Source organism: Dasypus novemcinctus, chromosome 11 (assembly GCF_030445035.2).
Source record: "Dasypus novemcinctus isolate mDasNov1 chromosome 11, mDasNov1.1.hap2, whole genome shotgun sequence".
Lineage (NCBI taxonomy): Eukaryota > Metazoa > Chordata > Mammalia > Cingulata > Dasypodidae > Dasypus > Dasypus novemcinctus.
The window spans coordinates 58,075,101-58,102,058 of record NC_080683.1 but is presented as its reverse complement, the minus strand read 5'-3'; the positions used below and the strand labels follow the sequence as shown (position 1 = coordinate 58,102,058).

At 38.0% G+C, this 26,958-nt stretch overlaps 1 protein-coding gene across 1 annotated transcript; it reads left to right on the top strand.

Moving 5' to 3' along the window:
• On the top strand, positions 1–26,958 carry TBX18 (T-box transcription factor 18). The gene is made up of 8 exons (XM_004462627.4): positions 1–746; positions 1,949–2,153; positions 4,308–4,409; positions 7,474–7,645; positions 13,599–13,766; positions 16,798–16,862; positions 22,366–22,460; positions 23,945–26,958. The coding sequence occupies exons 1-8, from the start codon at positions 440–442 to the stop codon at positions 24,667–24,669; spliced, it is 1,839 nt and encodes a 612-aa protein (XP_004462684.1). The 5' UTR covers positions 1–439; the 3' UTR covers positions 24,670–26,958.

Genomic DNA, 26,958 nt, shown 5'->3' with positions numbered 1-26,958 from the left:
AAGTTCTTCCCACCGCTCTCCTGCCTGGAAGTGCTGACAGATCAAGGCAACAAATTTCAATTACAATCCCTAATTTGTGTCCGCAGAGTGTTTTTACCCATGTTAGTCGTCTCTGGCGCATCAGTCGAGGCAGATCTTGGAGCAGCAGGAGGAGGGGGTGGGAGCGCAAGAGTCCATCAGTGAGAGCGCGCGCGAGAGACCGAGGGAAGGAAGCTTGGCGCGCGCGTCGCTGGTGCCTCAGATCCCAGCACAAGCGAGAGAGAGGAAACGCCAAATTTGTTCTTGCCTGCCGCGGGGAAGGGGGACGATCTCGGCCCGCGGGAAGTCCCGAGAGTTGTTTAAATCTTGGTGGGGAAGGAGAGCGAGTGCTTGTGTGTGCCGGCGTGAGTGTATATGAGAGAGGGGCGCGCGGCGGGCGGGTGGGCGCGGGGCGGCGGGGATGGCCGAGAAGCGGAGGGGCTCGCCGTGCAGCATGCTAAGCCTCAAGGCGCACGCCTTTTCCGTGGAGGCGCTGATTGGCGCCGAGAAGCAGCAACAGTTGCAGAAGAAGCGGCGAAAGCTGGGCGCCGAAGAAGCGGCGGGGGCGGCAGAAGACGGAAGCTGCAGCCGCAGCGACGGCGCTGGAGAGAAGGGCCCCTCGGAGGGAGACGAGGAGGCCGCGCTCCCGCCGCCTGCTGGGGCGCCGTCCGGGCCCGCCAGGAGCTGCTCAGACCAGGAACGGAGCTGCGGCTCCCGTGGAGCCGCGGGTGAGTCGACCCCTTTCCGCTTAACTTCTCCCCGGCGCGTCCTCGCCGGGGTCCGGCCGGCACCGCATCGCGGCCGAGAACCTCAGCTCCTGCGCGTTTGTGCTTGTGCGTGCGCTCCGTGTCCCTACGTGCGGGGGCAGTTTAGCCACTATCGCTGTTGACTGTGGGTGCCAGGGGCGCTAAGCTCGTTGCGACCCTGACCGCTCTCTCGGCGCACATCTTTGGTCACCTTCCAGACCGTAAAAATACCGCGTCCAGCGTCGCCTCGCAGGCTTCCACCACCCGCTCGGCAACTCGCGTTCTCGGCAGCGGCTGTTTGCAGCGCCGGGCGGTGGTTTCCGCAGATCTGTGGTTTCCGCATCTGCCTCTCTTGGGGTCCCAGCCAATAGGTGCTCTTTTGCTCCCCTAACTTTTAAAAGCACGGGAGAGGGGGCAGGCGACAGCATAGCGGCCCCCCCCCCTCCCCCGAAACCGGAACGAATGCCCGAAACCGCTAGTGCAAACTAGGAAGAGGGCGGCGTATTTGCCAACGTGGTTTCCCGGGGTAGCTGAGTCCTTCCCTTGCCTCCCCCTCTAGATTCTGGGTGTACAAGGCCGATGGCAGCTGCCGGGCTGCTCTCTGCGCTCTTTTAGCCGTTTCGCTGCAACGGCTGGTAGAACAGAGCGGCCCGAGAGTTTGGAGAGTTTGGAGAGTTTGGCCTGAAGAGCTTTCTAGAAGATGCCTCGGGCCCGGCCCATAGCGCGAAGAGAAACCCAGGCGCTTTGGACTGCTGGCCGGAGCACCGGGCATTTGGCCCTGTGCGCTTCGGAGCGTAGTTTGTGTCAGGGCCAGCACTGGGGTGTCTGGACGCGGGAACCTGTCCCAGACTCCATCGGCACGCGTCCCAGACCCGGGCGGCGGCGCGAAATTTCTTTTGAGGCCTTGGCCCGGCGGAGGCCGGGAGAGTGGGGTGGACGCTGCCGGCACACTGCTCTCCGTCTCGGGACTTGGGGGCCAGGCAAGTCTCGCTGGATGGCCGAACTTCTCTTCAGCGAGCGTTGTTTATCGATGGGCCTGTTAGAAGGACCCGCTGGCCCCAAAGCTTCCCCTTTTGTCCTGGCCCTTTCCCTCCCCTCAGCGGCCCGCGGGGGTCGGTCTGCCCGACCGGCTTCCCCTCTCAACTCCTCACCCGGTCTCCCCCTCTCTGCCCTTTGCTGCCCAGGCGGCTGTGAGGACGGCTTCCTGCAGGGTGCTTCCCCTCTGGCATCCCCGGGAGGCTCCCCGAAGGGATCCCCGGCGCCCGCCCTGGCCCGGCCCGGCACCCCGCTACCCTCGCCGCAGGCTCCGCGGGTGGATCTGCAGGGAGCCGAGCTCTGGAAGCGTTTCCACGAGATCGGCACGGAGATGATCATCACCAAGGCGGGCAGGTAAAGCACCAGTCGGCACGAATGCCCTCTACGTTCCCAAGCCTTGGTCTCACCCCTTCCTTAGATTAGACGAAGGGCCTGCAGCGCGGTGGGCGCTCTGGTTAGCATTTACAGACCGGATTTCCAAGGGCCGGGACAGTGGTCCACTTCTGAAGCGGCTGTGCCTACCCAGTACAGTCCTCGAGCGGCTCGGCACCGCGCCCTCCTGTTGGATTCCGGGGCGGGGAGGATAGGACGGGATCACTGTCGCTGCTGATGCTGTAGCCGTCACGGTTGATGTCCCGCACGAAAGGTAGTTATAGATTTGAGGTCATATTTAAGTTTGCCTGGGCATTTATTTAATAGGCTCTAGCTATCATTCCTGGAACGAGGGAACAGATGCCCCCACCTCCTTTCCTTAATTTTCCAAACGCAGTTTTACTCTTTAGCCGAACGTAGTTTGAACTTTTTCAGATTCGAGACTTCCAGGTTGTTCTTTATCAAAAGATTTTCTGGCAATTTGAGGACGTGATGTGTTGGGCTATTTTGGTATTTGACAAGGATGAAAAGGCACTGAAATCACCGGTGATACATGCTCAATTACACATAGCTGCAAAAATAACCACCCAGATTTTTAGAAATCATTGTTTGTACATTCACAGTTATGTGGTTATTATTTTTCTAAATGAAATCCAACACAGCCTAAATGTGATGAATATTAAAAAATTTTGTAGACATTATATCAGTTTTTTGAAGTGAAATTCGTATATATATGGATTAGTAATATGAATTGATTTGTTGGCTAGATAAGTATTAATTTGAGGAAGGCACAGGAATATTTGCATTTTTAAGTTTTCAGTTCATTTAGTGCAATGGAATCTATGGAAAATCTACTTCTTTAAAAGGAACTTAAACATACACATAGCTCTTTCAAGGAATACACATGGTAAAAACCTGGATAATATAAAAGTATCCAAACTTATTAGAAATTACAGAAACATTTTATTGAATCCATGTGCTACCTTCTACATTTTCACAGAGCTTTTATTAATGATCCAAATTCAGTCAACACCACAAAGCAACAGTTGTGTTATAAAGATGTAGTTAAAGATCTTTACTCTTTATCTTACAGGTGCACTGAAATAACACTGAAACAACCAGTATATTAAATTGTTCTCATGCCTAGTTAGAAATAATTGGCTTTCTTTTCTCGGGAAGTGGTCTTTAATGGCATTATTGCTGTAGAATAAAAATCTGGTAAATAACAGTACTAAAATTTGTATTTTAAGGTTAAATGAGCAAAAATTAGATTAACTGGAAAGGGTCCTAGACGTAAATCATTAGACAGGAGTTGAAAAAAAAACTGCTGTTTTTTTGTGTTTTTTTTCCTAGCGCACAACCAATAATTTGCTGTTGTATTAATTGCCACTGTGCCTTTTTAAAAGGATAGGGGCATTCACTTTCTCATCTCCTTTTACATGCATCTCTGGGAAGCCAAGAGAAATGGATATTTTCATTTGTTTTAATTAGCAAGTTTTTAAATGTGGTTAAGCAGAGTATTTTCAGGATACTGTGGGGGAAGGAATGATTTGGTAAATATACATTATGTTTGGTTTCTGCTTTCAATAAAGAAGTTTTACTATACCTTTCAAATTTAGAGCAACTTTTGCACTTCACCTTTACCATGCTGCAGACAGGAAGTCCTGTCTCAATAAAGAACATATTGTTTGGTTATACTATGGCACATTGGCTCCTTGTGGTTTTTTATAACCCTTTAAAAATTTCACATTATAATATATTTTATCACTTTCAGAAATTCCATTTTTAAATTTCTACCATTTGGTACATTTTATTGTTTGTATTGAAGTAAATATGCCTATTGATTTTTCTTTAAAAAATAACATGTTTTTTTAAAGTGCCATTACTCCGTCAATGTACTTCTCTTGCTTTTAGCTACACCATATTTCAGTAAACATGGAATGGATGTACAGGGTACAACAAATTACATATGTCCTGCATTCTGATTCCTTGAATTATATTACCAAATGTATGCTAGAAATTTGTCCGTATGAAAATTAGAGGTTTGAGAGGTTTCTTTGCTTATTCATTCTCCATACTTAATCTCAAGCAACAACAAAACCCAAACCCTTTTTCCCCCTTCTCCCTTATACCTAGACGCATGTTTCCAGCAATGAGAGTGAAGATCTCAGGATTAGATCCCCACCAACAGTATTATATTGCCATGGATATTGTGCCAGTAGACAACAAAAGATACAGGTACAGTGATTGGGTATAGGAGGATATGGAGTGCTGAGACTGCAGGCTACTTAGTGCCTATTTGATGGGTGAGGACTGTGATGTTTGTTTCCAGCAGGCTGTAGAATTTCCAGATCTGTAATCCAACCACCCGAAGGTTCTAAACAGCCCCAGCCCAGCCCAGTTCCTTCTCTTGCAGCAAATGTGGAAAGATAATTTTTTATTTTGTTTTTAATAGACAGAGAAATGTCTTCCAAGTATTGAGAACTTTGAATAGGAGCCACCGTTATTGCAGTTTGGTGTTGCTAAACTAAATGTGTCTTTTAAATTCATATTTTGATTAAAATTTTGAAAGGAAACATTAAGTAAAGTTTGTAAATATATTACACCGAATGTTCATTTTCTTCATGATTTTTTTGCTCCTCATATAAATTCACTTTATCTTGTTAATTTCAGAATCATAAAATTTGGACTTTATTTCTGATATTCTTCAGTTAAGAAAAATAAAATCTTATAATTAATGAAGTTATTAAGATAGCTTTAAAATGGCAATAAATTGTTACCTTACTGTTGTTTTTTTGCTTGACAATTAAGACTTTTTTTAAGTCTTATAATATTTAGATTTTGAAATAGGCTATTTAAATATAGGTATCAAGTAAACTTTGTATAGATGCACATTCTTCAGTTTCAAACCAACCTTCATTCTTTTTCTTCTGCAAGAAGATAAATCAACAGTTTTCAATGATATGCTTTTCATTTTCCCAAAGAGTTAAAAATGCTAACGATTTTAAAAGGAGGTTTGGAGTGCTTGAAAGATCAGAAGATATTGTTTTAAATCTTGGTCGTCTTTGCATTGGAATTTTTTCTAAACAGCTAGAGTAGTTTAAAAATTAGTATTTTCATAAATTTTAAAGGAAATCGAAAATTTAGGGAATTGCTTTCTTGAAATAGATTTATCGTGTTCAAAGCACATAGATTTTAATTGACACATGGAAGTATGGAGTACTACAAAAATGGGCAACAGAAAAGACAGTTTTATTATTTGTGTTTTATGTGTAAGTTGCATTATTTAGTTATTTTAATTAAATCATTAGGGAGTTTTGCTAAAATTATCTGACTGCATAACAGAAGGTAGAAGGCATTGAAGTCCATTCTTTAAATATGCTTGATTTAAAACCCATTGATTTCTGTGCTGAGGAAGATAATGTAATTCTTAATTAACTTAGAAATTATTCCATCCTTTTCTAAGTTAGTCTCCTATTTCTTTCTTTAAAACTTGTCCATATATTTTTTGATGGTTTATATTGCTTACCTAATTCTTATTTATTTTTATATAAAGCAAGGGCGTTTATTAAGATGTGTGATTTTAAAAGATTAAGTTGTAGAACATAAATTTGCCTTTGCTTATATAATTTCTCAAGAAATTTGATTTTAGCATTTGTATTTATAGTATTTTACAAAGAATGTGTAACACGTAGCATTCTCTTAGTATGGGTATTTGAACTATTCAATATGCAAGACTTTTTAAGGTTTTGATAGCATTTACTACTCTCCATATTTTGATAATGATCAAAACCATGTTCACAGAGCAATTTTTTCTTTTATTTCTAAGTTTTCCATTGTATTTTTTACATTTTTCAGGAATATTAGGACAATTTTTTTGTTTTATTCTCTAATGTCAAAGAGTGGTATTTGGTCAAGTTAAAAATGAATGTCATTTATAAGAATGTTAAATTAATATTAAAGAAAGCCCAAACTTGGGAACTTATTTTTTGAAATCACAGCATAAGAATTAGAGGAAAGTTTTTAAAAATTTAGTACTCTTAATTTTGTGATTATGTATTTTTCCTCAATGAAAGGAAATAAAGAATAGAAGCTATACTGAGAATTCAAAAAAGAATGATATGTGACCATACTTGAAATAAAGGGTCTCACTAGAGATGTATGTTCTGATGTTTCAGGCAGTTTTAAAAAGAAATTGGTAAGCTACACAGGTGGAATTTTCAGAGACTATTTGCAAATTTTTGCTTTAAATTGTATGCCATATTTTAAAACACAAGTAGGAAAAAAACACCTAAGTATATGATTTCATTTTTTACCCATTTGTAAGTGATTCATCAATATACTGGTCTCTAGTTTTTAGTGATTATATTTTAAATTAATGTTAGTAAATGATAATATGAATATACAAATAAATCTTACCTTATTTATTACTTGAAATGTTTAAAATGTATTATTTTTACTGAATTAACATTTTTGACATATACAAACAAACTGAATAGGATGTTTTGCCTCAGAATTGGAAAAGTAATATTAATTAGATATGCCATCATTTTCAAAGTTTGGTTTGTAGTTCCATTAGTGGTATTTAAAAACTGTTTGAAAAAATTTTTTTACACAGATCAAGAAAGAGAAACATAGGCCTACATTTTCTGATTTCATTACAGAAAATTTAAAAATTAAACTGAATAACTTGTTCTTGGTTTATAGTGTTGTAGCATTAAAAAAATTCTAAATGCTAAGAGGTAAAGTTTTTTTTCCCTGTGAAAATGACATGACTGGAATTTCTGACTATCCCTTTGCCTCAACCACCTATTTGGTCAGCCTGTATATAAACCTAAAATGGGAAGTGATCTTAAAGGAATTGAGATATGTTAAGATGTAATGCTCAAGTATTTTTGAGATCTGCCTAAGTTGAGTTCGATGCTGGACAACTTAATAGTTTTTTCAGATCAACTAAATGTCCAGATGAAAAATGGAAAATATTAGAGTATCAGGCGGAATGACTAACATGAATAAGTGTGATTCATAAGAAAAAAGAGACTTGCATTTATGGTGGTGATAATACGCACATTATTCACTCAGCCCTTAACTTACAGCTTACTCTGAGTTGTCCATCGGCCACTACTGCTTCAGTGAGTTTCTGAATAGCACTTGAAGTCTTACTTTATGCGTACTGGGTGTAAAAGAGGAAATCGGTTTATTTTGACTTAAAAAAAAAAAAGATACCTATTTTTTCTGATTCTACTGAGAAGATTCCAGGAACCTTATAGTACATATCCTGAGCTTTGTCATCGCCTTCTAGGTATGTTTACCACAGCTCTAAATGGATGGTGGCGGGTAACGCAGATTCCCCGGTACCGCCCCGGGTGTACATTCATCCAGATTCGCCGGCCTCGGGGGAAACGTGGATGAGACAAGTCATCAGCTTCGATAAGCTGAAGCTCACCAATAATGAACTGGATGACCAAGGCCATGTGAGTAAACGACTCCCTACATGCCACCATTGGCTAGCACAGCCGTATCAATACTGTGGATGTCTGAAGGAGATGAACTCTTCTAAGATCATAATATCCTTTTTTTGGTTGATTGGCATGTGCATAATCTGTGCAAAACCAAATACATGTTTGCATCAGAGACTATGTGCGTGGCCAGAAAATCCTATGCAACATTTAATAGGTCAAAACTAGATTTTGCCTTTGTACAAGACTGAAAGATGTTTTTCAGCTAAAACATTTATTTGAAATCCCACGAGGTGCTAATTATTATACTCTGGAAATGGATGCTAGGGAGTGGGGTTAACAAGGATAATGATTTATTGTGTCCTGCATGCATCCATCTCTTTTCCCATCTGAGGCTCTTTGCTTCTCAATAACTGGCCCAGGCTTACGCTGTTTGTGTGCTCTGTTTGCAAGCTCCCAGTTGTTTCGTAATGACATCTAATGTGTCAAAATATGTTTAATAATAATTCCTTTTATTCTTAAAACTGCTGAAACATGATATGTAAATCAGTGTTCAGCCATTCCAATAATATAGTCATTTTAACACCTTATTAATATTTATGAGATACTGTTCTTCTGCAATATTTCTGTATTATTATTTTTAATAAACAAATAGCTATGGGTACATGCTGATTTCCATTCAGAGCTAGTATTTCTATTAAGTTTTTGTTATATGAGAGGGTTTTGATTGAGGTGGGATTTAAATACCTTTTCAAGAATGCACGATTCATAAAAGGAATACTAACAACTGATTCATTTCTTTAAGAGTAGACATACAGATAGTATATTTACAAGCACATCTTTCAAAATAAAAATGCAAACTGTCATAAGTTAGTAATAGAATGATGATAGGATATTGTTTGCAAATTGCAAGACCTTAATGAAAACATTCAAATACAAATTTCATGTAGTGTCTAGATTTTTAAGACATTTCTAGCAAAACCTCACATTGCTAGTGCTTTTATTTTTTGTCTTTTTATGATTTAAAACAATTAGAAAATTAACAGCAGATTTCTTTTCTGAATTCAACTTCATGCCTTATATTTTTAATGCATTATGTCATTTCCTTTTTTTTTTTAAAACAGACTTATTTTTTATTTATTTCTCTGGTGGGCCAGCTCACCACATGGATCAGGAAGCCCTGGGTTTGAATCCTGGACCCTCCATATGATAGACGGACGCTCTGTCAGTTGAGCCTAATCTGCTGCCCATTTCCCTTCTTTTTATTCTTTGTTAACATTGTCAAGTTGTAACAATATTTTCTGCTCTGGATTCTCACCAGTATTCCCCTCTAAAATATCTCTGGCAATTGGAAAACTGAAAATCTACTGCAAAGGAAAAAAGAGTGGATGTATTATAAACCAAGATTGGTTCTCCGGCTACCCATGTGCAAATCTGCTTGCTTCTATAGCTATCATGCTTGAGAGAGTATTTCCTTCTTATCATATCTATCTTGATAGATCTAAAGAAATGTTTCCCTATTCACCTGGAATTTGCTATCTGGAGGGAAACATTTAGATGAGGATTTCTTTGAGGAATCGGGAGACACTCAACAGATAGTGATGCACTTACCTTAAGCCTCAGCAGGATTCGCACCTACAGCTTTGGGAAGATGTATGCCCAGGCAGCCCCCGCCTGAGGACCTGGTAGGGCCTGCACTCCCAGCTGCTGAGGATCCAGTGATACAAAGCCACCCTAGCTCTAGGTTTGTCCTCACCCTCTTCCCTTTTCTCCTTATAAATTGATGGGGAAGCAAGTTGTTACCCATTAGGTTGCCAAGTTCTCCCTGGTGAAAGGAACTTATAGTAGCTTAGAAGTACAAGGCATCAGTATTCTGGGCCAAGTCACTCTCTCGGAGGCTTTATTTTCTTGTATGTTATATTGGAATCAAGAATTCTGAGAATCAAATGAGTTGATGAACCTGAAAGTATTACATTTTTAAGGAGTGCTTTATATATGGTATTACACTTGAGATAAAAATATGACCACCTTGCTATGAAGACTATGAGCCAGTGTTACAGGCTGCATCCCTGCCTTTTAAAGTGAGCAGTATCTGGTCTCACCAAACTGCAGGAAGCTTACTTTTTTTTGTTATCTGTACTCCTTGGTCCTTTGCTTGACTTTTTGTGTTACTGGCATTTAGGCCATCTTGAGAATTTCTGAATTCAGCAGGAAGTGTTTCACTAATCAGCCAAAACTGTATGCAGCTGGCCTGTCTTATCAAACCAAAGGCACTTCAGACTTATCAGAGCAGAAATGAGTAATATCGTGCTTCTTTTGACTCACATTTAGTGCCATTAAAGTAGAAAAATGTGTATGAGCCTGCCACATGGGAAAGCACTCTGTATTTAGGGACCTTGGTCCATGTCACTATTATAAAGTAATGCAAAAAAGAAAGAAAAAAAGTCCTCTCTAAACAGAACAGAAAGCTTAGAACATAGAGATAAAATTATTTGAATTAAGGGGATGGGTATTTTCATTGTGGTCTCCTCTGGTTCTATTAAATAAGCAAAATAATATCAATCACTTGTAATTTCAGCCTTGAGAGTTCATTAAAAGGCAGCAATGTGCCTTATAAAGAAGAACTGAGACTTGTTTAATATTCCTTCTCCCCCCCCCAAATTCCCAGAGGTACACTAAATTCCTATAGATAATATTGAGAATATTTTACTTGAACAACTTTCAGATTACTAGTGGCAATTGTTCTTTAACATGCAAACAGGGCTACTACCCCGATGTACCCCACTTTAAATAATTTTTGAAATAAGGTGAGGCTATAAACAAATAAAATTAAAACGTTTATAGCTATAGGGGGAATTCTGCTTGAGAGAACCAAGACTTCATAAAACAGGTACCTGCTTTTTGTTTCATAAACAGAAACCCAAATCAGATTTTGTCTCATTCATTTCTAGTAAGTTCATTCCAGTCTTCTGGAATTGGCCATACACTTTTTTGTTTTGTTTTGATTTTGTTTAAAGGAGCTTTTTTCCAATTTTTGTTCTGCCCTGAGTTTTGCTTCTAAAAGGTATGCTAAATATTCCTGGGATTTTATAACTGATTTAATTTTGTTCAGTTTTATTTCTTACATCTGGCATTTTATTTCTTAACTTGGAGAAGGGAAAAAGTTTTCTCATAACCTCTCCTCTTTCCCCTAAAGATATCCAATTTTCTAAAGAGAGGTATTAGTTAAGAAATTAGAGTTAACATTAATTTATTATTATATAATTGGTCATTTGATGTTTTATATTCTTATTTAAAAGAGTATGTTAGGGAGAGTGGATGTAGCTCAGTGGTTGAGCACCTACTTCCATGTATGAGGTCCTGGATTCAATTCCCAGTAACTCCAAAAAAAAAAAAAAAAGAGCATGTTTGGGTAAAACCTTATCAAAATTAATGATTTGCAGGAAAAGGACCAGGACATTTATTCCAGAGTTAGGTGAAACACCAGTTGGGGCTTAATTACCAGTCTCCACAAGTTGAAAACCTTCTCTGTGTTTCCTGCATTGGGCCCCACACAATGGTGATGCTGACACACGCATTAGAAATTCAGTAGGTGAAGACACATAACCATAACAAGGAGCCCCAGCCAGGGAATCTGACTTCCGGCTCCAGCCCTGAGGACCCAGAACTTTCTAACTTTCTTTATCTCTAAATTGGGAGTGTTAATATGTCAGTTGTTTTCTAGACTTTAAGATGTCAAAAGTAATGTCACCCAGAACCCTACATATAAAACAGAAAAAGGGAGCTGCTGTAGCTGGAGTTCAGGGAGTGGATCCCAGTCTCTGCATCACCTACTTTCTTTCCACAACATGGCTTTGAAAAAAAATCATGACCGGGTCCAAATATCCCCCAAAGCCCTTTCAACCCTGCTGAGATATGGGGCTTCCAAGGACATGAACTTAGATTTCTAATATATCTTTAAAATGTGGATTAGTGGACGTGTCGTTTGGATAATATACTGAAGAAAGGAAAAAAAAATTCCAAATCCAGTAAAACTTTGTTTAGGATTTGCTGATCATTAGAATCATTAGAATTAAATCTTGCTCCTCAGTTTTTCAAAGGTTTTGAACTGACTCAGGGCAAGACATGCATTCTGTGACCAAAAGTCAACACACATGCATATACTTCTTGATAACAGAAAAAGTTTCAGAAAACATTACTATCCTTACTACAAGCAGTATACTCCATTTTCTATGCCATTTCACTTTATAATTTTCTTTATTTAAAAATGTGGTTGTAATTCTTTAAATTGATTTTTTGAGCTACTAATGGGTTATTGAAATGCTGTCCCTTTTTTTTTAAGATCTGGAAAGGAAATTTACCAAAGGTTTCACATTTGTATGTTTTTGTCCATGTGATGATTGGGGCTATTATCTACGCATACTGATTCCCCAACAAGCATTTTGCTGGAAACTATCCAGGCATATCTTCCTCAGATAGAAAGAAAAACTTTAGGGTAAAAAAACCAAACTGACCACAGTGCTGGTTACTACTAGAGAGTAAAGACATCCTCTTGGGGCAGTAGAGATGCTGTCTAGGTATGGGACTATTCGTGTTTGAGCTGACCAAAGGATTTGGCTTATTAAATTGCCCCCATCTTGAAAAACATGAGGCAAGTCAACCACTGTGTTTTTCTAAGGGTCTTTTTTAAGGGTTTCCCCTCCAAACTCACAATACCCCCAAACCTCAAATCAAGTCCAGGAGCTCAGGAAAGATGTAGGTTTGCAAACTAAACTAATGAATAAATACCTAAACATGGAATCACAGCAGCAAATAGAAAATCCCATTGGGTGAGGCTATTTCTTCACTTTGCCTACTCAGGTTTGAAAGCATAGACTATATAAAGAAAAAGAAAAAGCTCATCTATGATCCCATCACCCAGAGATAACCACTGTTCATATCTTTGTAGGGGACTTTTTTACTGGGCCTGTAGTTTGTGAGGTTTATACGCAATTTGGGTCCTGTTTTTGTCATTTAACATTGAAAAAGTTAAATTCACTGTGTTGCTAAAAATTTCCTAAGCACCATTAGTAGTGACTGCTTAATATGGTACCCCATTGTGTGGATTTATTTTCATTTACCTTACCAGTTTGCTAATGTTGGACATATAAGTGATTTATAGTTTTTCGACTATTAAAAATTTTTTTGATGCATATCTTTGTACATGAAAAGCTTTTCTGAATTTGGAATATTTCCCTAGGATAAATTCACAGAAGTGGAATCACTGGGTAGAAGGGTATACATATTTTCAAGTTTATTGAACCTTATTGTCAGATTCCCCCAGCAGAATCTAAGCATGCCAACTTTTCTATTCCTGGGCACCTGAGTTTTGCAAGCCTTGTTGTGATGGAGGTAATGACACTGAGCTCTCCAGGCAACCTAGAGATTTTGAGAGCCAAATATACCTACTCGGACACACAGGAAGATGTGGGTGTCTTTAAAATTCCCTTTTTTCCTTCAATAGGCATGTAGTACTGTAGAAGGATAAAATGCCCACTGTAAAAACCTCATGTGGAAATATTTGTTTTTAGGGGATGGGTGTGTTGGAGTTTAAATAACCATTTAATCTCATTTTTCAGTTTCATTGGTTTGAACTTTGTTTTCTATTTTGCTACTGATAAATAAGACATTTAGGAATTTATTGCTGTTCTTTCAGCAACAGAAAATTTGATGTTAAGTTCACATGATTTTACCCAGGCTTTCACCAACAAAATGATTTGATTTCCTTTCGATTTTCCATTTTTGTGCATATTTTGCAAATAACTTCTTAGCCCTCTCCCTGTAATTTTGACATATTTTATTAGCACTTTTGCATTCTTGGAAGTTTTAATTTTTAACCATAATTTATTTTACATATTAAATATTTAGCGATGGTGTCAGGATTGGGCAGAGGTTCCTGATAAATTTGGCTTTTCTTTCCTTGATGTAGATAATTCTTCATTCTATGCACAAATACCAACCACGAGTCCATGTCATCCGTAAAGACTGTGGAGATGACCTTTCTCCCATCAAGCCCATCCCATCTGGGGAGGGAGTGAAGGCTTTTTCCTTCCCAGAAACTGTCTTTACAACTGTCACTGCCTATCAGAATCAGCAGGTAATGGTCTCAGAATTGGTATCCTCTAGACTTTTCATTTCAGGCTTAAAGAGAAAAGGAGCTATCCCCTTCACTGTTATGATTTCTTATAAAGTATCTGCTGCATATGAAGTCTAAGGAATATATATTGTAATCACAATTACTTACCCATATTTCCCCAAGTAAGGCTACTATAGTAAAGACATCTTTAGATGACGTGTGTCTTGCAAGTGACTGTGTAGGTTTATTTTCTACTTGAGATTCTGAATCATGTTGTCAAAACTGAAATTAGAAAGTGTGTTTATTGCCTAGGAAATTAAAAGGTAAAATATGGAAGATTAAATTCTTGCATGGTATGGGATTTAGCAGCTCACTTTATTTTAAGAGAGTTTATTTTAATTATAGCCCATGTATTATCAGAAATATTTCAGAACTATTTCTCCTATGTTGTCATTTTAGGACATATATCTAAAAGGGTTACTTCTTTCATGATATGCTTTAATTGTAATAGAGATTGATGGACATTCATATAGTCTGAGAGATCAGCAATTATGGAGTACTTTTTTCATAAAATTAGAAATATTGAGAAGTGAAATACATCTTTTCTTTAGGAGTACATGTATATATAGTACGTTAAGGCTGTGTGTACATGTGCTAAGTAGGTGAAGAATCAAATCAGAGGCAATTATTTAATTCATGCAATCCAGGTCAAGTTGTGTAAGAAATAACTACATTATTGAGGCTGATGTGGTCTATGATAGGTTTGCTTTTTAAAATCATTTCAGTGGTCAACAGAGCTATTTTCGGTCTTTACTTCTCATTAGGTTTATAGATACCTCAGTTAAGAATTTAAGACTTTATAGACTGTCTGTTGTGGTATCTGTGTTTGAAAGCTTAAGGGATTTGGAACCCATCCTCTGCATTCTCCCATAGAGCTAAGAGACTCAGCAGCTCTCATCTGCTGGGGAGACCCCAGTGTCCTGCACTTCCCCCACACTCTCATCGCCACCCTTTAATAAAAGCTTTTGGGGTAAAAAAAAGAAAGGCTAAGGAAGACACAGGAAATGTAACCTTTAAAAGGTCTAGAGATAATTAGGAAGATATTCTCAAAATATACAAGGGGAAGTAAATTATTTTTAAGGAAAAAAATTTTGCATGATGAGAAAAGAACAGACATTTAGTATCTTTTTAATAACCCAAATTCAGTTTTTCTCTCTCTGTCCCTCTCTCCTTTCCTTTTTTTAACATCTACACAAGCAAATTAACTGTGTTACATGAGTATTTCTGCCAGCCTTTGTGGTACAATAAGCGAAATGCAGTGAGCTTTTGGTACATGTTGGTAACTAAATCACCAATTAGCAAACATTGACAAGTCAATTAAGAGGGTGGAAAATTAGGAGCAGGGAGCTTGGTAATGATAAAATGCATTCATGCTAGTGTTTTAACTTCCCAACTACTATTTTTAAGAACTGGAGGAAAACTAATAGGCAACGGAGTCTAGTGATTAAAGGCGTGGGCTCTGGCCAAGGGTCCTAGGCTACTTCTACCGATTAGTAACTGTGTGATCTTAGGAAAGTTACTTAAGCCTCACTTTAAAAAATAAAAACAACAACAACAGTAAACTTGAGGTAATAACAACAACATACGTTGCTGTAGGAATTGAATGAGATAATATGTGTAAAAGTCTTTGCACAGCATACATAGTATACTGTCAATAAATGTGATGTTAGTAATAATAATGATTATTATTGTGATATATCTCTAGACAAGGGACCATTATATAAATATAAATAAGTGCTCTTTAAAAATATTATTTAAAAATACTTGGAAATGAGCAGCAAATTGAACCTTAATTGTCTGTAAAAGAAGAATTACTTGAGTGACAGTGGCAGACATGGTGAATTAATTAGCAAACGCTTTCATTATATAATTCATATGTAGCTTTACCCACATACTAAGAAAATATTATATAGAACGCATGTTTTAGGTGTTGTGTGGCTAATTGGAAGATTGCTGAGAGTATGCACAAGGACAATATAGGGAGGTGCAGATGACTTTTTGAAGATGCCTTTCTTTGGCTTAGAGTTATTCAACAGTTTTTAGCCAAAATGGTATAATCAGAAGAATGTAGATTTCATTAAGCCAAGGGAAATAGAAAGCAAAGCATGACAAGCTTCCTAGAAAATAGGCCATACATTCTATTGGCCAAAGTGAGATCTGATTAGAAACAGACATTATTTTGTTTATTAGTGTCAAATTCAGGGTGGTATATCTAAATATATAGACCACTGCACCATTTGTAAAACTTTGCTCCCCAAATTTTGGATCTTTGTGGTCAAGAAGCTGGTTATGAGTCAACAAGTTAGCACTGTAATTAAAATTAAAACAATTTATTTGCACTACATGTATAAGATTTAATATCTTTAGAATCTTCAGTAGTGCATACTTTGGGTTAGACATTCTCTGCAGATATGAGAGGAAAGAATAAAACTTCCAGAGGAGAGCCATAAAGATGAGTAAAGGAGGGACATAGACATTTATAGGGAGGCAGAAAAGTGAAACAAGTATGTGTGACCCAATTCTGAAGAGGAGAGGCTATGTGGATGCCTAACAACATTCTGGCATTATAAAGGGGCTTAAAAAGAACTTGATTTTAGCTGTTCCCCATCACCGCTATTGCAAGAGAAGGAGGATGACACTACAGCACAAAGTTAAAGAGAAGAACTCAGTTCAGAGGGGATTGTCTAACTTTGGGCACATTATTGACAGAAGACTCAATCTCCTGAGATTAAAATCAAAATAAATTTTTACTTATTTATAGAGTTTGAGCAGGGGCAGAGGAATGTCTTTTTATAGATGAATTTTTGAGATGATTCTGAAATTTTCTTTTAGCTTCTAGGATATTAGAAATCTGGTCGAAAGAGAAGAGGAATGCAAATACAATCCTCCAGAAGTTTATTTTTGAGTTGTTTGTATTTCTGCCATCATTCCTGTTTATAATAACCTAATTTGGCATTTATATAAGATCTGATGTAATTTTTCTATTCTGCAGATTACTCGCCTGAAGATAGATAGGAATCCGTTTGCCAAAGGCTTTCGAGACTCCGGGCGAAACAGGTAAGACTTCGTATAGATCATTCAGGCCATGATAAATACGTTTGATTTCTTATTGTGAATTTTCTATTACAAAGTGAACAGTTAAATTTACTGACCATAGTATTGAAATAACTTCTGATGAGGATATAAACTTGTTAATACTACTGAGCTTCGTAAGCACCTTATTTTTTGGTGTAATGGTTCACCTTTCCTAACGTAAACTTCCACGTGTGGTCCTGGGGTGAAGGTGGAAGCTCTCAGAGTATACCTTGATTGCATGCAGCTCCTGAAGGCCCCTTGGAAAGCCTGCCCATTCAGGCCTGGGGGCCTGCGTATCCCAAGTCAGTGTCTTCTCTGCTTCTGCTGTTGGTTTAGAATTTATTTAGGCATAGCACAACTATATATTAATTCTGTCTTCAGAATTTGATAGTGTACCTTGTTCCCTGAGACTTCCAACTAGAACATGAAACTACTACTCATTGCCAAGAGAGCTGATGTTCTTTAGTTTCCAAATTTGTCTTGGATCCTCTGACAGCCACACACTTGTTTATTTTTTCTATGTCTTCTTTTGTGGTGTTTGTACTAAGTAGGAGAGCTACAGTAATGAATTATACTTTATTACTTTTATCAAAAAGCAGATCATTCAGTCTGTGTGCCAAGAGTTTTTGGATTTATCGATAGTTATATTCCAATACAGTTTGGTGCAACATTTTCTAAAATAACCATTAATAGTATTAGCAGTTAATAATAGACTAATGTTCTTGAAATAGTGCTCCAAATAGACTAATGTTCTCTAGAGAGAAACTGCCTTTTCTTGTTTTTTAAAAATAAGTATTTGAGCAATTCTTATTATTTTGCTTCAGAAAATATTCTAATACTCCTTAAAAATTTGATATTAATACGCTATTTCTACATGAAATTAAAAAACCACCGAATATCTAATTTTAGAAACAATTTCATTTGCAATTTTAGAGAGAAAACAATCATACAGTAGACCAGATTTTTAGTTTTCTTGGCTTGTTGATTTGGCAAGGTAGATATAGACAGAGACCTTTTTCTCAGAATACACCCAAGTACTTGCAGACACTTGGTTTTCATCTCCCACAAGAACTGACTTACAGTAGGGCTTCTCTTTTAACATCTTCACTTTGTAACAACATTTGCAGATATTCCTAATACAAAAAGAAGTTGTCTGCTGTGTTAAAATTATTCTGTCTTTGTAGAAGTCTGCTTCAATGTGGAAGAAAACATTGCATCTGGAAACTGCTTGGCTTTTGTTGTGTTGTATTACCTCCTGGTTAACCTTGCTTCTCAGGGGAGGTTTTGAAAATTGAGTGTAAATTGAACCCATAATTTAGTAACCTGAGATGGTCACTAGTGAGGAGACTGAAGGAAACCTTGGGGATGGCTCCTTTTTTACCTTGTCAAATACTTTGATAGAATCTTCTTATAGCTTTGGTTTTTAACAAATTATAACTTACCCATTTAAGTTGCATTACTTTAAGTTCATTTTTGAAACCATAATTTTAAAAATATTTTAAAGGCATATTTTGGGTGGATAATTATAGTTAATGAACCTTTTACAAATAGCAGCAAGATGATAGATACACATGAAAACTTTTCAGGAACAATTTTAGATATATCAGCATAATGAAAAGACGTTTGGTTATTTAAATTTGTTCAGTGAAAAAAAAATCAGTGGTATTGGCAAAAATAAATGATGAGGACTGTTGTTTGGTGTGGTGAAGTCAAAAGGCTAGGTTTGATAGGAATTTTTTTACCTCCCTGTGACTGTTTTGGGAATATGTAGACATGATGTTCACAGTGCTTGCTATTATTTTTTTTTCCCCCTGACTCCAAAACTTTTAATGGATGTACAGAAAATAATGAATTATATTTTAATGCTTTTTAACTTTGGTTAAAATTTAAAATTTTAACTTTGCTCTAAATATTTAAAATATATCTTCATGTAGGAAAAACATTGAGTCTACACATAACTTCTTACTAGTTAAATGGATAATTTCACTTTTTTCTTCATTTTTATATTCCTTCTCCTGTTTATTACAGATAAGTTGTTTGGAATGCTAAATATTTATAAATCAATATTTTCCAGTTTTTAAAAAATGCCTTTAACTTTTTTCACTGACAAATGCAAAAGATAATTCTATGGAGAAGAGAAAATTTGGTCAGATTTAAACATTTCTAACATCTATTATTTCCTTATTATTTCCTTAAAATAAAAAAGAACTTATTATATGTAGACTTGGTAGAGGTTGTGTTGATTTCAGGAGCAATATTTTTTAATATATTAATAGGGAGAAAGGCATGAGAAAAAGTTCAATATATTCCCTTATAAGGCCTGGTTCTGTTGTGCTGTTGTTACTGCTTTTTAAAACAAGGTCTATTTATATTTTTCCCTATACATGAAATAAACAAATTGAGCAAAACAAGAAATAAAATGGGTTCCTGATTGTTTAAACTACATAAAATAATTTGCTTACTTAAAAATTATTCCTTTCTGGCTATTTATGACTCCACAGCCTATTTTATAGCAATCAGTAGCTTCAGCCCTTAAAAGCTCCCCTGCAAGATGTTTGCTATGTGAGAGAGAATTTATGTGCTGAGAATAGTTTCATTCTTCAGTTAGGCCTCAGGTTTGACCCTATAAAATTTTTTATTCAGGAAGGTACAAAAATTTCTTCTCTTTAAATACTTCAGGAAAAACATAACCATTTTACTAAATAAACTTGGCCATTTGATAGCATAAATTAGAGTGGTGATAAAATGTGGAAATTGTTCAAAGGCATCTTGTATAAATTATCACCTTGGCTGCACTCCTGCAGGAGGTGCCTTTTATCTTTTCTTTAACTAGACGGGAAAGTCTCTGTTACTGGAGAAAATGAAGAGGTTTTTTTTTTTTTTTTTTCAAGTCCAGATTCAGCTAATAAATACTTTATAACTGCTTCCAGCAAAATATCTGAAATCCTTTCTGGAACTTGCAGTGTGAAACAGCAGCCTCAGGAAAATATCAATAACCCCAAATCACATCACTTGTAGATATGTCACCTTTCAGAGCACCTCTTTAAGGCTTAGGGTTATGTGTATGTGAGGACCAATAACGTCTCCTTAAGAGTTTAGTCTGTGGATTTGTATTTGAAGTATAATGAAGTTTATACTTCTAAGGCAAATAATGTGGTAATGCTCATCTTTATGCTTAATAATCCAAGTCCAGTGGTTGCTCATTAAATATTCTTATTAAACTCTGCTCAAGACTACTGCATGATCATTTTTGTATCAGTATTTAAAATAATTAATATAATTTTAATATAATTGTTAAAACTCACCTGTGTGGTAATAAAAAGCAGTTTTTACTAAAGCTGTGTCCTAATATTCTTTAGCATTTATATCTTTAAAGCCTGTTTCTAGAAAATCATAAAAATTTAGAATTAATATAAATTGAATATAGGATGATCAGCTAACCAGCACCCAGCACTCATTTTCTAGTATTAAATACAACCTACCAGACACATGGGGTATTGAGGTTGACCAAGCCTGTCAAATTGCCCAGAAATCAAAACTTCATTGTACAGAAAATTTTACTGAATGGAGCAATCTTGGATTTGGCTCATAGTCCAACCACAGATATAATTTCTGATTTGGGAAAAATCACTTAGTATCAAACTGTTTAGAACTGGGAGAAGTGTCAGAAAATTTGTAGTCTAATCCTCAATTTATAGGAAAATGAAGTCTGGGAAGATCAAGACATTTACTTAAGGCTAAACAGAGAATTACAGTGAGCTGCATCCACGGTTCAATTCTCCTCAACTTCAGTCTAGTGCTGTTATCATTAAATAATTCTTGTGACACATTGATTATGTTTGAAGCCAGATTCTGTCCTTTGTTCTCAGTGCAGCCCAGGTAGGGCATATACCAGTCTGTCCTGTGCCTTGCTCTTCCTGTTGGCAACTCAGTACCAGTGCCTGTGGGGCTGGCAATGTCTTCTTGAAGTGTGCCCAAGGCACCCTTCCCACCTTAAAAGAGGGGGGACTTAAAAGAAGGGGGAGGTCCTTGTGTGCACTCATGTGAAGATGCATTCATACATGTAAGCATGAACAGGCACACATGCCACCCATCTGTACAAACGGCTGTCTCCTATCATGAAGATAGTAGCAGTGCTCCTCATAGAATGATGACAGATCCCCACATTAATAGAGAGAGAGACTACACTCTAATGGCTCTAAGCACATTCATGTATAAAACCTTGGAACAGAAGGATAAGTAGTCTGAGATGGGTTCATCTATAGAAATCACTTTTCTCAGGTGTTTAGAGAGCTTTCACTATGTTGTGTAGTTGGTATGGTTCTTTGGGGTAGTTTCTTTTGGTCTTGTTTGACAGTTCATCATGATTTGGGGATGTGGTGAATCCAGAAAAGGAAGCACCTTGGGTCTAAACTATTAAAGGTAGACCCTGCAGCATGTCTGATGATCACAAGAGTGGCTGAGTACTGCTTGACCCCCCAGGAAGCAGGCATTTTCTACATGGGAGCTATATGTTTGATGAAAAACACAATGATACCGAGATTAACAAATTGCTTAGGACTAAGAGGGTTGAGGGAAGAGTGGTGGGGTCTCAGGTGCAGCTGTCTTGGGAATGGGATACTCGAATGAAATATTCATTCTCAAAACCTAGAGGAAGAGAAGACTGTGACTCAGTAATGGTAGGAGGTGATTTATGTAGATGAAACCATCTTAGAGTAGTTACCCTTCTGATCACAGTTTTAAAATATACATTTGTCATGTTAGTAGTCCATAACTACTCTTTAAGTATCCATTCAACAAGTATACGTAGAGACTTTAATTTTAAATGCCATCGTAGATCCATATACAAGGTGGACCTTTTAGATCGTCTTCTCCTTGCTTTCCCACAGTGGCTTGAGAAGCCAGTGCTGCCCTCTGTTGGACCTCATATTGCTGGAGGGAGAGCCCAGCTTGGCTGTACTGGGTGTCATGGCGATTTACGCCTGCGTGAGGTCGGCCTTCTGTGGATGAGTGCTCCTTTAAGCTGGATGCCTAGACAGTGAATGAGGGGACAAGAAAAGATGTGGCTTCACAGGGACATGCTTTTGTGACAAAGCCTTCCTTACCAGAGGGACAAGTATAAGACAGGGGAAGAAGGTACCAAAGCAGACCCTTGGACCTGCAGCATCTAGGATGCACACTCTTCATTTCAGCTCCTTGGCAAAGGGGACAGATTTTTCTCTCCCAAGGTTTGCTCAGTTTTCTGAGGATGTTAACAGGACGTCTTGTATGGTTTCCATTCTTTTGTGCTCCTGGTGACAGAATGGTAGCCCATCTCTGGAGCATTTCTTTCTGCCTGTGGTAAGCTCCTGTCCTGCCAATGTGGGGGATTCCATCCACACCAATGCTGTTTTCTGAGATTCTTATTCGTGGTGAAGAGTATGAAGTACCAGCTGTGCCTGACTAGACTTCTTTTGTCTGCCTCCATCCTGACCCTTCCTTTTAGAATGGGTTTGGAAGCCCTTGTGGAGTCATACGCATTCTGGCGACCCTCACTACGGACTCTCACTTTTGAAGATATCCCTGGAATACCCAAACAAGGTAAATCACAAAGTCTCCAGGTTTCTGTGTGCAGCCTGCTCTTGCCTAGAATCTCAGGCACTGAAATATGCACAAGTCATTATTTACACCCACAGTGGTGACATCAGCACCGGCATCCTTCTGCTATGGATTCCATCTGTTTTCTCTGTGGTATGGGAATGGGCCAGGAAAAGAGGCTGTCGTGGTCATAGGTTAAATCTTGAGTGTTTTAGGTTGTTTATATATTGCATGACCTTTACCTCACCCTTGAATTTCATATTAAAATTAGAGGTGGTCTAATGGGTTCTGGTGCCAGGTGCATGTCACAAGAAATTGTTGGTGCTGGTTCTAGTTCACCCTTTTGTGCCAGCTGCTTTCTTTTCTTCCTTCAGCAGAATTATTTCTAAGCAGAGTTCTCCTGTTAGTTTTTTGACCACAAGGTCTGGCACATTCTCCAGGGCCCACATTTGAATATTTCCCACAAGTCTTGTTTCCTCAGAGGTTGCTGCCCAGGAAGGGAAGGACCTTCATCTCTGGTCAGCTCAGTAGGTAGGAATTTCAGCCTGCTGCTTTTTTTACTCTTCATCTTACCTAGCTCTCCAGTGAGAACTCAGCATCCTGAGTTTTAGAGAATCATCACTGGTTGGACTGGGCTTTTAGACTCTTTTGAGAGGCTATATACAACACTGTCACTAGAGCAATGAAGGTTTTATAACCCGTGCAGTCCTTTGGAATCCCCCTCGCCCATTAAGTCCTGTCAAGTTTGCAAACATCAATCTGCCAGCAAATCCGGAGAAGGGGAATCGGCGGCCATCCCAGTTATTGACTGGTTGCAGGGTAGACCGCCCTTTATAAGATTCCCAGGACTGTTTGCTTGCGGGACCTCTGCTCTCGTGTTAGCATGGGATTCAGCAGCCTGTTTTCTGGTTGGAAATATGATTGTGCCTTATTGCAATAGCCAAGACATGCCAAGACATATATCAGCTCTCAATGGGAAGCCCCCAATATGTTTGAGGCAGGGTATGTTGGTTTAAATCTTTTTCAGTTGCTTCTTTTTCTGGCAAGAAATTATGTTGATCCAGAGGTGGTAGAAGAGAGGTGATAGTTACAGTTTTGGAAATAGATACAGAGTAAGGTGAAATTTATATTTTATAAAGTTGCTCTTAAAGTCAGTATTTTTAATAGTTAATATAGTAAATGAGAAAGCACTGAGAAAGCTAACAGAGGGAGAAAATGTGAGAACTCTGTGCAGTATCAGTGTCCTAATATCTTTTGCAATTAATAAATGCATCATCCCGTGGTAAGATAATATTTTGATCTTAAAATATTAAGAGAATCTGTTTAAATTATTTCATCCTGAATTCAACTAAATTATAAATTCATTAAGAGCTGAGACCATCTCCTTTCCACCTTTATAAAGTCCATATCACACTAAGCCATGCCTGGCTTGTCTTTAAAAAATTGCTGTGGAGTTGTTGCTGTTTACATTTCAACTTCTTTTGTAGGAAATGCAAGTTCCTCCACCTTACTCCAAGGTTCTGGGAATGGCGTTCCTGCCACCCACCCTCACCTTTTGTCTGGCTCCCCTTGCTCCTCTCCTGCCTTCCACCTGGGGCCCAACACCAGCCAGCTGTGTGGTCTGGCCCCGGCTGACTACTCCACCTGCGCCCGCTCGGGCCTCACCCTCAACCGATACAGCACGTCCTTGGCCGAGACGTACAACAGGCTCACCAGCCAGACCAGCGAGACCTTTGCCCCTCCCAGGACTCCCTCCTATGTGGGCGTGAGCAGCGGCGCCTCCGTGAACATGTCCATGGGCGGCAGTGACGGTGACACCTTCAGCTGCCCACAGACTGGCTTGTCCATGCAGATTTCAGGGATGTCACCCCAGCTCCAGTATATTATGCCTTCACCATCCAGCAATGCCTTTGCTACCAACCAGACCCACCAGGGTTCCTATAACACGTTCAGGCTACACAGCCCCTGTGCCTTGTATGGATATAACTTCTCCACATCCCCCAAACTGGCTGCTAGTCCTGAGAAAATTGTTTCTTCCCAAGGAAGTTTCTTGGGGTCCTCACCGAGTGGGACCATGACCGATCGACAGATGTTGCCCCCTGTGGAAGGAGTGCACTTGCTTAGCAGTGGGGGTCAGCAGAATTTCTTTGACTCTAGGACCCTAGGAAGCTTAACTCTGTCATCATCTCAAGTGTCTGCACATATGGTCTGATGAAAACTCTAAACTGCATTTGAATTTGCCTAATGTATTTCCTTTCTTCCTTTTTAAAAAAAGCAGTGTGGAAAGAAACTATTTGTAGCTTGTAAAATGTACATATAAATAGAAATGAAGGCTCACTGATTTTTTTTACTTTTTCATGGTGAGATTATAATTATCTGTAGTAGATATGTAGTCTGTATATACACAGCATGTGGAATTTTGCAGCCTACAAAACCACACTTTCCTTTTTTCCCCCAATTCATCCAGTTTCACAGAGTATTGGTATAAATGTAGTATGTTTAACCAGTGTTCTCAGATCACTTAAAACCCAAATGGTAAATGTAAAAATTGGCTATAATACCAGATTAAGACTTATAACTTAATTTTTCAAAAATAAATGTGCCAAATACTTTCATTCTTCAGTATTGATAAGCAGAAGAAACAAGCATAGTTTTGTGATTTTTCTAATTATTGAACTACTAAGTATGAATACCTTAAATGCAAAAAGCCTGTTGAGGTCTTAGTATTAGTTCTGAGGTATTTATAATAATGAAGGATTAGATTTTGTGTTCAAGCTTGTTCTTATTTACCACAGATGTCATGTGATGTTGGATCCGTAGAAATATATAACCATAAACTTTGTTATTTTCTTAAGGCAGGCAGAGGAGGGGCTTGTTTTATTTTATTTTTTCACTTTCCATTGGGCATATAAGAGGTACTTATATCTGCAGGGAATAAATGGCTAGTATTTTGAATTTCTGTTCATTTTATTTAGCTATTGAACTAGACCATTAAAGAATATTCTGTAATCATTGTAAAATTCTAATTTTCACAAGGGAAGGAATATATGATATGAGTGGAATGGCAAAAAGAAAATAAATCCACCTCAAACCATTTGATTCAGATAAGAAATTTCTGTCTTTTTAAATCAAGAGGAAAAATATTGTCTGTTATCCCTTAGGTTTTTGCATAGTTTGGTTTTTCAAACTATATAAGCAAACTTTCATAATAAGATTTTTTTCAAATTGCTTTGAGATTCCTAACCCATGGTGTATAAGTAGAGAAAAAGACATTTATGTTCCTTAATTATGTCTCACAACTCCTACAGCTTGAAATATCCTCTTTCCTTAACCTTGTCCCTCTGTCTGAATCTTTCTCCAAACAGATCCTAGGCCTTTAAAAAGAGTGCTGGAAGGAATTTCAGGCAGTTATCTCCAGGAATCTGTCTTTTGGGGGTTGTAGTGCAAAGGCCAGACCCCATTACCATAAAGGCCCTCTTGAAAGACTAAGGAGGAAGATACTAATTATGATAAAGAAATTATAAAACTTTTAACCTCAATGCATTTTTAACCTTGAAATGGGAGAACCAAAACAGCATTCATTTTTTAAAAAATCCCTAAAATAATGTATACATGGCATAAGCTTTCAAAACAAGTAACTTATTAGTATATTATAAGATGAATGGAAAAGGCTAGGACTACACACTGAGGAACTTCGTCATGCATCTTTTGAGAAACTGAAATAACGTGTGTCATTGACTCATTACATTTCATAAATTTGCCAAGCTAAAGGAGTATGATTGCCTTTCATTGCCAAGCAGAATTGCTTTAACTCATCTTTCGTTTGGATGGGAAATGGATGTAGTTCCTGATTTGCTTCTTTACTTTAGTATAATATCACTGTTAGATATTTAAGGGAATGTACTGTTTGAATGGAATTTGCAATGGATGTGACTTACATTTTTAGGGATTGACAAATTTCCTCATGAATTCTGTAAAGTTCCTCAAATTAGTATTGAATTTTTATTTAAGATTAGCATGAAGGAACGTGAAATATTTGCAATAGGTAGATCTAGATGAGATGCTTGTATATGGTATTAATAGCTTGACAAAGATTTGGACAAAGGCTTTGAGAATGAGAAGAGTCCTCATGAGTATACCTGAGCCTTAATGTTTGTTGTCTTTCAAAGAAAACGAGAATTTTCCATCTTGAGATAACGTGGAAAATAATGACCTCTACCCTTATGTATTAATAAGAAGGGCATTTTCCTTTTTTGCTGTTGGTATTTTGAGACGATACCACAATACGAGTAGGATTTTTATTAATTTTTTTTTGGTAAAATTTAGCAATATTGTACAAATGCCTTAGATTTTTACTGTAAATATTAACCACCATGTCACTTCAAAGACTAGCCTTTTATCATTATATTAAATGACATATATACATTGATAATTGAATTATATATCTGTATTCTATTAAAAAGTACTTAAGAAATTATATTAAAATGTGTTATTAAACCCC